Source organism: Coptis chinensis, chromosome 2, assembly GCF_015680905.1.
Source record: "Coptis chinensis isolate HL-2020 chromosome 2, ASM1568090v1, whole genome shotgun sequence".
NCBI classification, from domain to species: Eukaryota; Viridiplantae; Streptophyta; class Magnoliopsida; order Ranunculales; family Ranunculaceae; genus Coptis; species Coptis chinensis.
In genome coordinates, this window is record NC_141457.1 from 83,641,648 (window position 1) to 83,654,713 (window position 13,066).

Genomic DNA, 13,066 nt, shown 5'->3' on the forward strand with positions numbered 1-13,066 from the left:
CTTCATTAGACGCTGACCCTCTTCAACATTTGAAATCCATAGATCTAGATCCATTAAATTGCCTCGGAGACCAACGATGATGACAAATAGATACTATTTCTGATGAAAGAAGCGATTTGGAGTTTTAAGGAAGGGTTTTGTTGAGAATGGAAAAGTTAAGATTTTACCTGATTCCTCTCAGATATCTGTGCGGAGACCATTTTAGATTATGTTTTTTTTTTCATGATCGTATATTGTTCTCTCTCTTCTTCTTTTTTATCTTTTTGTTTGTTTGGATACGAACAATTGAAACTGGGGAAATTTTTTGGGAAAAAAGGGCGTAGAATTCCCTTTTTTCAGCCGAATTATTGCAAAATCTGATGTGTCAATCTCAGAGAAAAAAGAGGGGCTGACGTGGGTGCCTGGGAGCATTCTCAACTACTTAGTATTCATGGTCTTTGATATATATATATATAGTACACTACACCATAACAAGCTATTTGCAACGGCAAAAAACCGTTGCGAATAATTTTCGCAACGCTTTTTAAGCGTTGCAAATATGGCGTGGGTAAAGCGTTGAGAATATTTGCAACGGTTAATAAGCGTTGCAAACAGAAATTTCCAACGGTCAATAAGCGTTAGTAATATGTTAAAAATATTACCAACGGTTCTTAACCGTTGCAAAGTTGTTTGTTAATTTAAAAAAAAATAATTTAAAAATCATTTGTAACAGTTATAAACCGTTGCTGATGGGTTGCTAATAAAAAAAAAATTAATTTCTCATATTTTGTAGCCACATTGCTTTATGTGCAAGCTTAATCAAGGCCAAAATTACAACTTTACAAGTCTGCAAAGTAAACTTCCGAATTGGAACAAAACCTTAAAAATAGTAATTAGTTATAATAATAACAATTATGATACCAGCATCGATGGTCAACAAATAATGACCATACTTACATCAGCAATTAGAGGGCACAAAATATCTTCTTGGCCATATTGTTTACTAGCAACAACAAGCTTTCATCGCGGAGAACAACTTCATCCTTGTTCCTTACATCCATAATCTCTGAACCTTCCTCTACCAACTCATCTAAAAGTTCAATTGCCTGAAAAATAAATATACAAAAAAGTCTCAATTCATACACTTTATCAAGATGAGTTCTTTCCAAATATAAATACAAACCTTAGCAATAGCTTTAGTGTATCCACTAATAATTTCACTCGGGTGCAATCCCGACCTGATAAGCTCCTCAGCATTTTATAAAAGTTCCCCAGAAAATGATATCGTTAGATTAGCTCCATCACCAATTTCCTCATGCTATGCCTTTCCAGCTAACACCAATATCTTTGCTCCAATAGTCTCCTCCTGTGCAGGATAGTCTCCTCCTGTGCAGCAGTTGTCACCTCCAACATCCATGTTGCCGGATTGTATCCATCTCGTATCTTTGGGACTCCATTAACACTCTTGAAAAATAAAATAAAGTTGTTCAGTACAGTACAGAAGTGACAAGTGATAAAATCAAGTACTCAACAGTCAAGTTCCATGTGTCCTCACCTCAAAGTACTTAATTAGATGGCAAGAATTGCGCCCCAATGGTCCAACATATATTTCTTCTCCTCCTCGTTTCATTAGGAAGAGCTGCAAGCATGCAGAAAGACTTAATACTTACCCACCTTTAGTTGTACGGATATATATGTGCGTGACTCAACCACTGTGTCGTATGGTCGGGATCCGGGAACTCCGGGACAATTGTCTTGGTGTGTCAAATTTGTCAATAATAACTAGTATATGTATGTCAATCTTTTTGAGTCCTTGGAACCCCACCCTATCGTCAAAATGTAATCGACACTGCTGTCATTGACAATCTCATACCTCATCAAACGCCTCAAAATGTCAATGCTAGGTTGGTGAATGGTGCACACCACAGTTCTTCCCGTGTCCAATGTGTTCCTCACGGTCCTCATCACAATAGCGCTGCTCTCGGCATCAAGTCCAGAGGTTGGTTCATCCATGAAAATTATGGAGGGATTGGCAACCAGCTCAACCGCAATAGTAGTGAGCGGCTTACTGATTCGTTGAGAGCCCATTCACTCCAGGGCAACCCTACTACTAGTCCCCCCGAAAGTGATTTCAGTTCAACAAGTTCCATGACTTCCTCAATAAACATCTGCGACATTAGATTTTACGAAGTTAGATAATACCATGTATACCGAAGAGCATAAGAAAAGACACAATGAACTCGAAAGCAACAAACCTTTCTAGTTTCTTTGAATCAACTTCGTGAGGTAGCGAAGCCATGCCGAATATACTAAGGACTCGTAAACCGTTACATTCGAGAGTGGATATTTGTCCGCTTTCGCGATGCACGAAAACGAGCAAAAGGTTTCCCGGGTTCGATAACCGGATATGGTGATTGTTCCATCTATATATCCACCGGTTTTCCTTCCACCAACACGTCCATCAATATGGTCTTACGCTCCCATCGACACCCATTAGTCTTTGTAAGGACTCTCGGCTCGAACGCACCACTTATGCCCGCCGAAGCATAAGTCGATCTTCTTCTATACCTTGGACTTTCATCTCATGTAGGCTTACTTTTATTAAATTTTTACTTTACAAACCACGAGAGAATCTTGAATGAAGGTTAGGTTACTAAACCATAATTGGTACTTCACTTACCAACGGCATGTCTACAGAATATTTAATATCTTCAAATGTGATGGAATGAGGTGTAAATGGGAGAACCATTCCTTTCTTTGCTCGACTACCTTCACCACTTGTGTATGGGTTATAGCGGACTACTGAATGAACACCGCTTGGTGTAATTTCATTACCGATGGCAATCCAAGAGGTTAGATGAAAATTACGTAGTGGAAATAGCAATGTAAATACCAAAACAGATTCAACTTACGTAATTGTTTGATTGCTTCAAAGATCTCTTTCCTTTGGATGATAGTTCAACACCTTCAATTTCACGGTTATATTCACATGCTTCTCTTTTTCAGCCTCCTCATACGTAATCGCTTGTGATGTCCCAACTATTGACAATTAATCGAGGTAAGAAATCGAAGATCGTTCATTGTCAAGGAAGTAAGGTTTCGTGGAGTACTTTCACAATACTAGAAGACTACTCATTGTTAAGATATGCAAGGACGAGTGAAGATGATGTTAAAGAGTACAACGATCCAACCAATGCTCTAGCACCAATCCGATTACCGGTTTGAACTTGTAAAGACTCCACGAGACTCGAACCGGGACTCCCAAAGTTTTATTTTGACCGGGAAGAATCTATCAAAATCAAGAAAACCCGACTTAGTTACGGTTAGAAAGTAGCTTACATTTAATTCATTTTAGTCCCGAGATTCTTACATGACTCCAACTATGCCCGAGAAACTCATTCACGGCAATTGCATTTCGACCCGTGCGTCAAAGGTGAGCTCCAAGAGCCCCAAATCCACCATTTCTTTATATCCAATGTTAGGCGAAAGAATATTTATGTCGGACATATTATTTGGTAGACATTGTCTATCAAGATCACACGGAAACATACAACACAAATATTACGGCACCACGGTGCATGTTGAGAACTCTAAGGAGTAAGGGCGGGTAATAATGAAGTGCATTGGCCATAGCTAGTAAGTAGTAACACAGATAACATGTTCATGTAGCAGAGGCAAATATAACATATAGGCATTTATTATGTACAAGAACTTACGTCGACCTTTTAAAGCAGAGTGGTTATATGGCGGACAACACTATGGTGTCTTATCGACGAAGTGTTGCCGCACAGTTATTTTTAATCACTTGAAAGTTGACTTTAAAATTTACCTCTCGACATAATATATCCACCAAGCGACAATACTACAAGCAACACAAAAGATCCAAGTGTATTAGCTATAACCATCTCTCTAGACACTCCTGCAACTACCCGGAATAGGCCCGCAGCCATTTGATCAATTAACAGTAGTAGAAAGTAATGTCTCAACAACCTGCAACAAGGCAATCCAGCACGTCATTGAAAGCTAAGAAAGAAGAGAACTCTAACCTCTGCTAAAACTTATGTCACAGAACTCGAAAATGAGACCATATAAAAATTTCATAACTTGAACAAGATGGATAGGTTTCTAAATCAAAGTTATCGAAATCAATAAAGTTGAAATTGAAGACATACAAATACAAAATGGCTAGAATACAACAATTTCTTTTAAGAATCATAGAAAAACAGAAAAGAAGCATCATCAATCTCACCTTTCGACATTAGGATCATAACCAATAACATAGTAAGTCATGCCCACCCAGAAGAGAACTTCACTCAATGAAATGGGTATCTTGAGGAGCCATGTAGGAAATGAATAGGCCCAAGAAGGATAAAAGAGCAGGATGGCTCTTTTTCTTGTCAAATGGGGTGCTGAGCTCTTCCCCTACCTTGCGGCCAACATGGAACGATTGAAATGCATCTGCAAATTCCTGGACAGAAATGTAGTAATATGCTTCATCTTTACGGGACCAGTACTGCTGCTAGTGGTTTTCTTGATGTAACCTAGTACAAGAAGAACTTCCGATAAGTTTACCAGTAACATCAATCCCAACTGAAAAACATTGAAACAGATATTTAAGACCGTTGAAAAAAAAGGAGAAAATATATGATTTTTTCGAGTCTTACTTCCTGCAAGAAATCTGCAACCCCCTTCCTCTCGGGACATTTGAAACCCGTTGATTCAAAGAACTCCAGAACATTCTCACGAGGACCTTGATACACGATATGTCCATCAGAGAGTAGCAATATATCATCAAAGAGGTGATCATATGTTTCTGGTGCTGGCTAAAGAAGAGCAATTAACGCAGTCCCACCAAGAATGGGTGATTTGTCTAAGTTCACAATAACGGAAAGTAGTTGAGTGTCGGTCCGGTCCGTAGATATCTCATCCATGAACAATGCCTTTTTTGGTCCAACAAGCATTTAAACTTACAAGTGACAACTATAACATAGAACATTAAACTAAATCCAGGATTTTCTCAAGCTTATAGGTCAATTCAAATAGTTTGTTTTTTTTTTTATTTTACCAGTTGTAACACGCTTCCTTTGTCCACCTAAGATACCCCTTGTCATTTAGTCCCCCACCATGGTATCAACACATATATCTAGTCCCAAAATCTGAATATTTAAATTGAGATTTTCAGTTTATTCAGAACTCTTACTGGTTTTAAACAACCAACTCTAAATATCTATAATCATTGGATAAGGAAATTGCTTCAAAGATATACCTTGAGAATGTATTCAAGAACAACATTTTCCTTTTGACCTTCTAGTCTTTGATGCCCGCCCATGCAGAAACAGAGTACTTTCACTTAGAAGATTCAAACTAACAAAGTTACAATGAAATTTGATGCAAGGACCGAACAGAGTCTTATATTCATATTCTTCATTGAAAGGAAAGATAAGACTACATCTTCTATCTTGTAACTACTAATTGGGTCTCCATTAATGATTTAGTCGCAGCTATGCAGAGCTTCAATCCCCTAAATGGAAAATAAGGAAGTTACCTTCATGTACACATCAATATCTAGGTCTGGTTTGATGTTTTCCGCTACCTCCCTTCTGGACAATTCTGCCAACATATTTGCAAATTGTGGCAATAAAATTAAACGTAGAAAGTTACCTTTAGTGCACTTTTCACGGACTCCAATGACTCAAACTCAACAAATCCAAAACAGAATCCCCCTCCTTACTGAGTAACAACCAACAGAGAACCAAAAACCACATTAAAAAAAAAATTGCAACCTATGATATGTTTGACAAATGTTAATTAAGGAATGAGGAGAGTATATATTAGTACTTTTGACTTGTATACCATTTGGTCTGATTTTCCCAAAAGTTTTGAACTCTTCCTCGACTTCTGAGACTGAAGCATTTAAGGGCAAACTCTTTACATAGATAGAGTAGGTATAGAATGTTGTGGCTGCAGATCCAATACCCAAATAAACAAATCTTAGAGATACCTGAACACATAATCAAGCACAATTCCTTTTAGTAAGCACATCAATAAAACTCCAGTAGTATGGTTTGGAAAACTGATTATCATACTTTAGCCAGTTGCGAGGAGTCAACTCCTTTCTAGTTTCAACTACTTATTAGTTCAGCACGAAACAATAGTTAATGAACAAAATAAATAGAATATAATGAGTGAAAGTGAGAGAGTTAAAAAATGTGCACTACAGAATTATATTCAATATATGTGTTGTGTGCTACCTGGTAAAAGTCTACAACTGTCATGGAAAATTATGGTGAAAAGTGCTACAATTCCGCCGTGATTTCTCCCAGTGAGAGTGTGTGTGGTCAGAGAGAGATAAGGGTGGCTAGGGCAAAAGGAAAGTGAGGGAGACGGGGACGAAGTGGTGAGTGTTTCATTTGGAAACTCCATTAAGTGTAGCCAACAATCTAGCAAGGCATGTGAGAAAGTTCTTATGTGGGTCTTGTTTGAAGCTAGGCGATACCATCTCATTTCAAGGAAGAAGGAAAGCTTAAAGCTTATCCAAGAACATACAAAAACAAAAATATTTCACTGCTCAAACACATGCACCAACACTCGACAGCATAACAAAATTTAGTGTCTTCCAATGGGATCATTCCAAAACTTGCATGATTAGACTTATTCTAGAACTGCATTTTAAGAATATATATATATATTTCCAAATATTCAGTGAAAATCTACAACAAAAAACTGGATAAGGGCACAAGTTAATGAGAGAAGCCTAAACAAAATTAACAAAAAACAAAAAAGACAATCAGATATTTCACTAAACCAAACCAAAAAAAAAAGAAGGAAAGAGAGACTCACAGTGAATGCATTTTCCACCAAATGAAATACAGGCCCTTGCATACCAACAAGCTCATCAAAGGGCACATCTTCAGCACCATCAACATCATCCAAACCATCAAACATCTGTTCAACTTGTGCCTCAAGACGTGCTGCTTGCATTTCCAACCTGGCAGTGACATTCTCTGCATTTCTTCTAATCATTTCACCAGCCCCAACAATACCTTGACCACCACCAACATTCTCAACATCATCCATTCTATTTGCCACAACAGGTGGTCTTCTAGCAAAGACGAAAGCACCGTCATCTCTCAACAACATCCCGACCACCACCACCAATCTCCCTTAAATGTCTAAAATAATCCCTCAAAGAAGTAGCTCCAAGAAATATAAAAACAATACTAGCAGAAAGTAAGATACATGACTCAAAAACAATCTATGTGCCTCACTAAAACTCCTGACAAATGACAACCTCCAAATCCAAAATGTAATAAATGGTATTATAAGTACCTAAACTGAAAGTACAAACACAAGTCGTAAAATAAACTGCAAAATCTAGCTCCCTTAAATCTAGCTCACAAATTTTAGGTGAGTAAAGATATTTTTTGCTTCCTATGAGCGCTCTTTCCAAAAGTCTTCTTTGTACAAAAGAGCATTCTTTCTATTATGAGCAGCCTGAAAACGCAAGTGAAAGTATGTGAACAAATAACTAAACTTTGCACCTACTGCTAGTCAAACTTTAAGTTATTACACAAAAGAACATACTACAAAATACTCACAAAAATATCTAATTCCTTTAGATATGGTGCGCTTCTACATAGGCAAAGAACAGCAAGAATTTGTTTGGAGTCTTCGAAGTTGACACACAATGTGACGGATTTGAGGTGACTATAAGTTCCTTGTAATCCCTCTCTTGCAAGATTAATTGGGGAAAGCTGGAAACCAACAGAGAAAACAAAAGTCACTAAAGTCGGGAACTAAATTGTATGAAGACAAACATATAGGATTATAGGATGCAAAAGAAACTTACCTCCGTGAACTGATAGTCAATAAAAAATTGCTGAATTTCATCTAGCCTCCCACAAACTCTTGGAAAGGTAGCATATTTTGTGTTTGCTAGATTGTTGGCTACACTTAATGGGGGAGAGATAGAAAGAAAAGGCGTACGAGATGATGATATAAACTGGATCTGGATCGAGATGATGATTTTGAGGAAAAAGAATTTCAATTTTAGGGATTTTGAAATGCGTACGAGAAGGTGCTTCTTGAATTGAATAGAGAGAGGGAGAGCGACAGAAGAGTGTAGCGGTTGTGAGAGAGACAAGGGGAGGAGGCTGGAGAGTGTAGAGGCGGTGAGAGAGAGAGATAGAGGAGAGAAAATAAAGTTGTGTTTTATATTTCAACTTTTTAATTTGTAACACTTCACAAATGCTTTTTAAGCGTTAACAATTAATTCCTGAAATTCACTTAAATAAACCAACGCTTTACAATATTACCAACGCTTATGTAGCGTTGGTAACTTGCTAACGGTAAATAACCGTTGCAAAGCAAAAAAAGTGCGTGTTGCAAATATCCTATTATGGTATAGTGGTAATTCTTTAAAAAGTAGCTACTTAAGTTAACTTAAAAAAAAGTACGTAGGTAAAACTTCACTTAGAAAATGAATTTAACCCCAATGTTTTGTGGATATGATATACTCACTATACATATATTACTTCACCTAGAAAATGTATATATATTGGCAAACATGTTTTAAATGGGATCAGTAACTCTTTGATGCTGACGAGATTCAAGCTCCCATACCTATGGTATCATCACCCAAAAGTTCTACACTTTTACCTACTACCTAAAATAAACAACTAAAAGGATAATGATTAGTCGTCATATTGATTCATTTGATAAATATATGTTTCATTTTTTAACTTTCATTGATATGTAATTGAATAATGTATGGTTTTTGAGAATTAATACACACACATATGTGTGTGTGTGCCTGGCTCCTAAAAGAAGCTTAAAATAAGTATCATACTAAATACCAAATCTAAAACAACCCACAATTTCACATACAAAATGAATTAAATCATAATTTTTTGTGGATATGATATGCTGAGTATATATAGTCATTCTCTAAAAAAATAGCTACTTAAGTTAACTTAAAATATATAAGTAAAACTTCACCTAAAAAATAAATTCAAACCTAATTTTTTTATTATTAAATATTAAATATTTTGCATACATGTTATTTGTGAATCCAATCCGAAATTGACCCGCTGGCTTAGCTGATCACCCGTTATATAAATCGGTTGAGTTTAGATTTGACAAACTCGACACAATTAGTAATTGGGTCGAGTTTGGGTTTGCTCTCCTAACACGTGACCTGAATATAACACGACACGAATCTAACCCAACACGACCCATTGCCACCTTGTATATAGACCCTTTCGATCTAGTTTCAGGCTTTGGGTGAAGTGAGTTTGCTTGGGATGCTTAATGGTCCACGTTAATACGCGTGCGCGTGCCACAGGGGATGTAGATTCAAGACATAGGTTTACTTAATGCAACACATGAAACCAATGGGCCACAATTGTTCCACCGCTGTGGGTTTACTTTTTGTACTCTGTGGCTTATGGATTGTGGCCCAATTTGCTAAAGAATTTGGCTGGTTACTGGAGCAAAATATCTCCCAGAGGAAAATCTACCTATGATTCGATTTAAGAAGATTCGTTGTTTTGCAAAAGATATGGGATTACAAATTAAGTGAAAAATATCGAATACAGTAGGTACAAACTGGATCATATATTCTAGGACATGGTATAGGTATTAAATGGTAGAGATAAGTAGATAACTATAGGTATTAAATGGCACATGAGACGATTTGCATGTCTTAGAGCATCTTTAGCAGTGATATCAACCTAGCATCAAACACCAAATTCTTAAGAATTCTTAAGAATTCTTAAGAATTTGGTGTTTTTTCAACTTCAGGAGAGCTACATGTTGATGAAAACACCAAAAAAATACCAAACCAAACACCAAATTGACCAATATTTGGTTCCAGGTTTGATGCTGTATCAAATCACTAACGCGGTTGTAGGAACACTGCGCGGTTTTGGCAAAACCGCGTGGGCTTAGGCTGCTAAATGGGCTTCTATGACGCGGTTTTGCCAAAACCGCGTTGTCACACCCCGAATTTCGACAGAATTCGGAAAAACATTATTTGTTCCCGACTCTTCGATCTCCGAGTTGTGACGCACTCTCCACTTCCAAAAATCCATAAACAGTTTAAATATGCGGATAATTAAAAACCCATAAAAATTTTAACTTAAACAAAAGTCCTCTTCATTACAAAAATTAACAAATGAAAATACAAATAACCTTATCTCAACTGAAAATCTATATCACCTCAAAGGAAAACAAAGCCTATCTTGAAATGCGACGCTAACGCAAACTACCAGCAGCAACCATTCTTCTTAAACACTAAACCTGTCAAGACTTATCAACTATGTTCATTTAATGAACACATCCGATAAGCAAACATGCAAATCGGGTCAGCATTATAAAAATGCTGGTGTGAGTAGCCCTAAAATACAACATATAATTATACATATATATACACAATCCATAAGGCCGTTAGTTCCTTCCCCGAGGCGCCTTAACTCCCAACAAATAGTACGACATTCTTAACTACAATAGGTAAGGCAGGTAGTTTCTCCATTGAGGCGCCTTAACTTCCAACAACTAATACAACATACCATACGCATAATAAAAAGGCATTTAGTTCGTCGATCCACGAGGCGCCTTAGGTTCTAACTAAACTACTAACCAGCCAAACATATACAATCATCTATCTAAAGATATGTCATTAACCAACATATTACCATAATTATATTAATTAAGGCTTTCTTTGTGTGTCCCTAAAATTCACGTCGTATCTATGTCTTATCTAGTTTCCCTGGCTACCACAATCGCTTCCCAACGCCGAACATGTATATCCACATGCCTCCCCTTACATAATGAACCACTCCGTGCGTAACTACCTCGGCGGGATGTCAAGACACCGTAACCCTCACACGGAAGCCATTATGTAAGTACTGCCACTATTCGGCATAAAATATCGCGCGTTTCGTTCTATTTTGCAAACGGAATAATCAAGCCACCATTTGGCTACGATTGCCCAACACATGGGTCAATCAACATCTTATATATACACCCTACACAAGGGCCAATCATATCAAATACGCCCACACATGGCAAATCACATGAGTTGTGGTAGTCAGGTTCTAGGATTTTCGTTACGTAATTTATTCAGGTGTCATACATTTATTACTCATAATCATTCCACTATATCACGTGCAGGTCAATTACCTTATTGCACTAAGCCACAATATTTAGAAATATCTCAATTATATCTCATAACCACTTTCATTCTTTCACGTGCCAATATATTATTGCACTACGCCACACTCCCGTGGAAAATATCCACAAATACTCTACTACCTTCTAGTAGCATCTCACAGATAAAATAATGGAGTGTTTATATATTTATTCCTCCAAGACTATTGCATTTAATATATATATCCCAACATATTATATAATGTCACAATATCAACATCAAATCTTAATTAGATAATGACCACCAAATTTATACAAGCTTCCACAGCATTTTAGCATTTGATTTGTCCATACAATTTACAACATAAAATGTAGCACAATTAAAAAATCCACAAATCCCAAAGCCCAATATATATATGTTTTACACACTACTCACGTCAAATCTTAATTAGATAATGACAAACAATGTTATATAATTTTCGACAAAATTTTATTACTATATTTGTCCATATTCTTAAATATGTGAAAAATGGAAAAAGTCAACATTCCACAGTCAATGGTCAACGGTCAAAGTCAACGGTCAAAGTCAATGGTCAAAGTCAACGCATCATGGTCGAAGTCAAACTGTCGTCATATGTTCAACAGGTGCGTGGTCATAGCCATGGTTCATGGCTAAGGTCAAGGTGCATGGCTCATGGGCTCATGACCAAGGTAATGGTTCAGACCCAACTGGCCAAGCCCAAACCTAAAAACCCGGCCCCAAAAGTTTAAACATTTAAAGACCCAATTAGATATATTTTAAGTTATATGGACCGGCTCCAAAACAAACTTGAAACTGGTCCAAAGAAAAGCAATTAGTTTTAGCCCAAACAACTTAAAACAAAATCGGGCCCAATCAAAACAAATGAAACTGGCTCATAGAACTTAATCTAGAACTGGCCCAAAACTTTAAATTTGGGTCGGCCCAAAGAAATAAAAGAATATTGGCCCACAGACTAAACCCAACAGAGAAACTGGCCCAACACTAATAAATAGAATCGGCCCAAACTCAACTAACTTAATTCCGGTCCAACTAACAAACCTAAAGGCTTTGGCCCAAGGCCCAAAGCCCAAATCGGTCATCTTCTCCATCAGTTCTCTCCTCCACCACTAGCCACCAAATCGCGCCGGCCACCCACTCTCCTCTTCATCATATCGGTTTCAATCCCCATAAAAAACCAAACAACATTAATGAAAACAAAAAACCCAAATCATTCAATCCCTATACTTCTTCAAAACTAGATCTATAAATTTTCGCCGCCATTAAAGCTTCTTCAAGCTTCAATCATACCTCTTTCCAGCACCCATTCAACCATCAATACCCAAACCTCAACCCCTTTCTACCCCAATCTTCAATCAATACAAAAAACACAACAATCCCAGTTCCCATACTTTTACTGGCGATTCTCTGGCCGCCATTAACAAGTATTGGGAGCTTCCAACAGCCCAATAAACCAACAGTCGCGCCCCATCACCAACAATCAATTCTCAACCAACATCGAGACAACTTCCAATTGAAATTGTATCGACCCTTCCTCCACAGCTACCTCCCGCTGCTCAAGTCCGGCCACCAGCCACCACTGAAAGCATTCGTCCTTATCTTTGTTTTGGATATATATCAAGAAAAACGAATTTTCAATAGCTTTCATGGACTAAATCATTCAAGTTCCCTTTAAATGCAGACTTCAGGGTTACATGCTTACATTCGGTTTTACCAAGGCCTGACTTGAGTAAGCATTGATTCCTAAATCAATTTGTAAGTGAAAACCTTAAATCTTGAGCTCACACCACATTACAGAGTTAGTTTTCAGCAAGTAACACAGTTCGACAGTTAAATATCAAATTTCAGAGTTTTAAGTTTTAACAACACGACATATTTCAACAGAAAAGAAATCGACAG

At 37.3% G+C, this 13,066-nt stretch overlaps 1 protein-coding gene and 1 pseudogene across 1 annotated transcript; both read right to left on the minus strand.

Moving 5' to 3' along the window:
• Positions 1–948: 948 nt before the first annotated feature.
• On the minus strand, positions 949–5,599 carry LOC147518373 (ABC transporter G family member 39-like; annotated as a pseudogene).
• Positions 5,600–5,743: 144 nt separating this feature from the next.
• LOC147518374 (uncharacterized) lies at positions 5,744–7,081 on the minus strand. Its single transcript, XM_086590233.1, has 2 exons — positions 6,820–7,081; positions 5,744–5,980 (listed from the first exon to the last, which is right to left on the minus strand). Exons 1-2 carry the CDS (start codon positions 7,054–7,056, stop codon positions 5,744–5,746), a joined length of 474 nt encoding a protein of 157 aa, XP_086446359.1. The 5' UTR covers positions 7,057–7,081.
• Positions 7,082–13,066: the final 5,985 nt, after the last annotated feature.

Excerpts from the sequence above, each read along its gene's own strand:
- LOC147518374 (XM_086590233.1), bottom strand. The coding sequence starts at position 7,056 with ATGGATGATGTTGAGAATGTTGGTGGTGGTCAAGGTATTGTTGGGGCT. Across the intron at positions 5,981-6,819 it reads TGGTGGAAAATGCATTCACT|GTATCTCTAAGATTTGTTTA; the intron begins GTGAGTCTCTCT and ends TTATGTGTTCAG.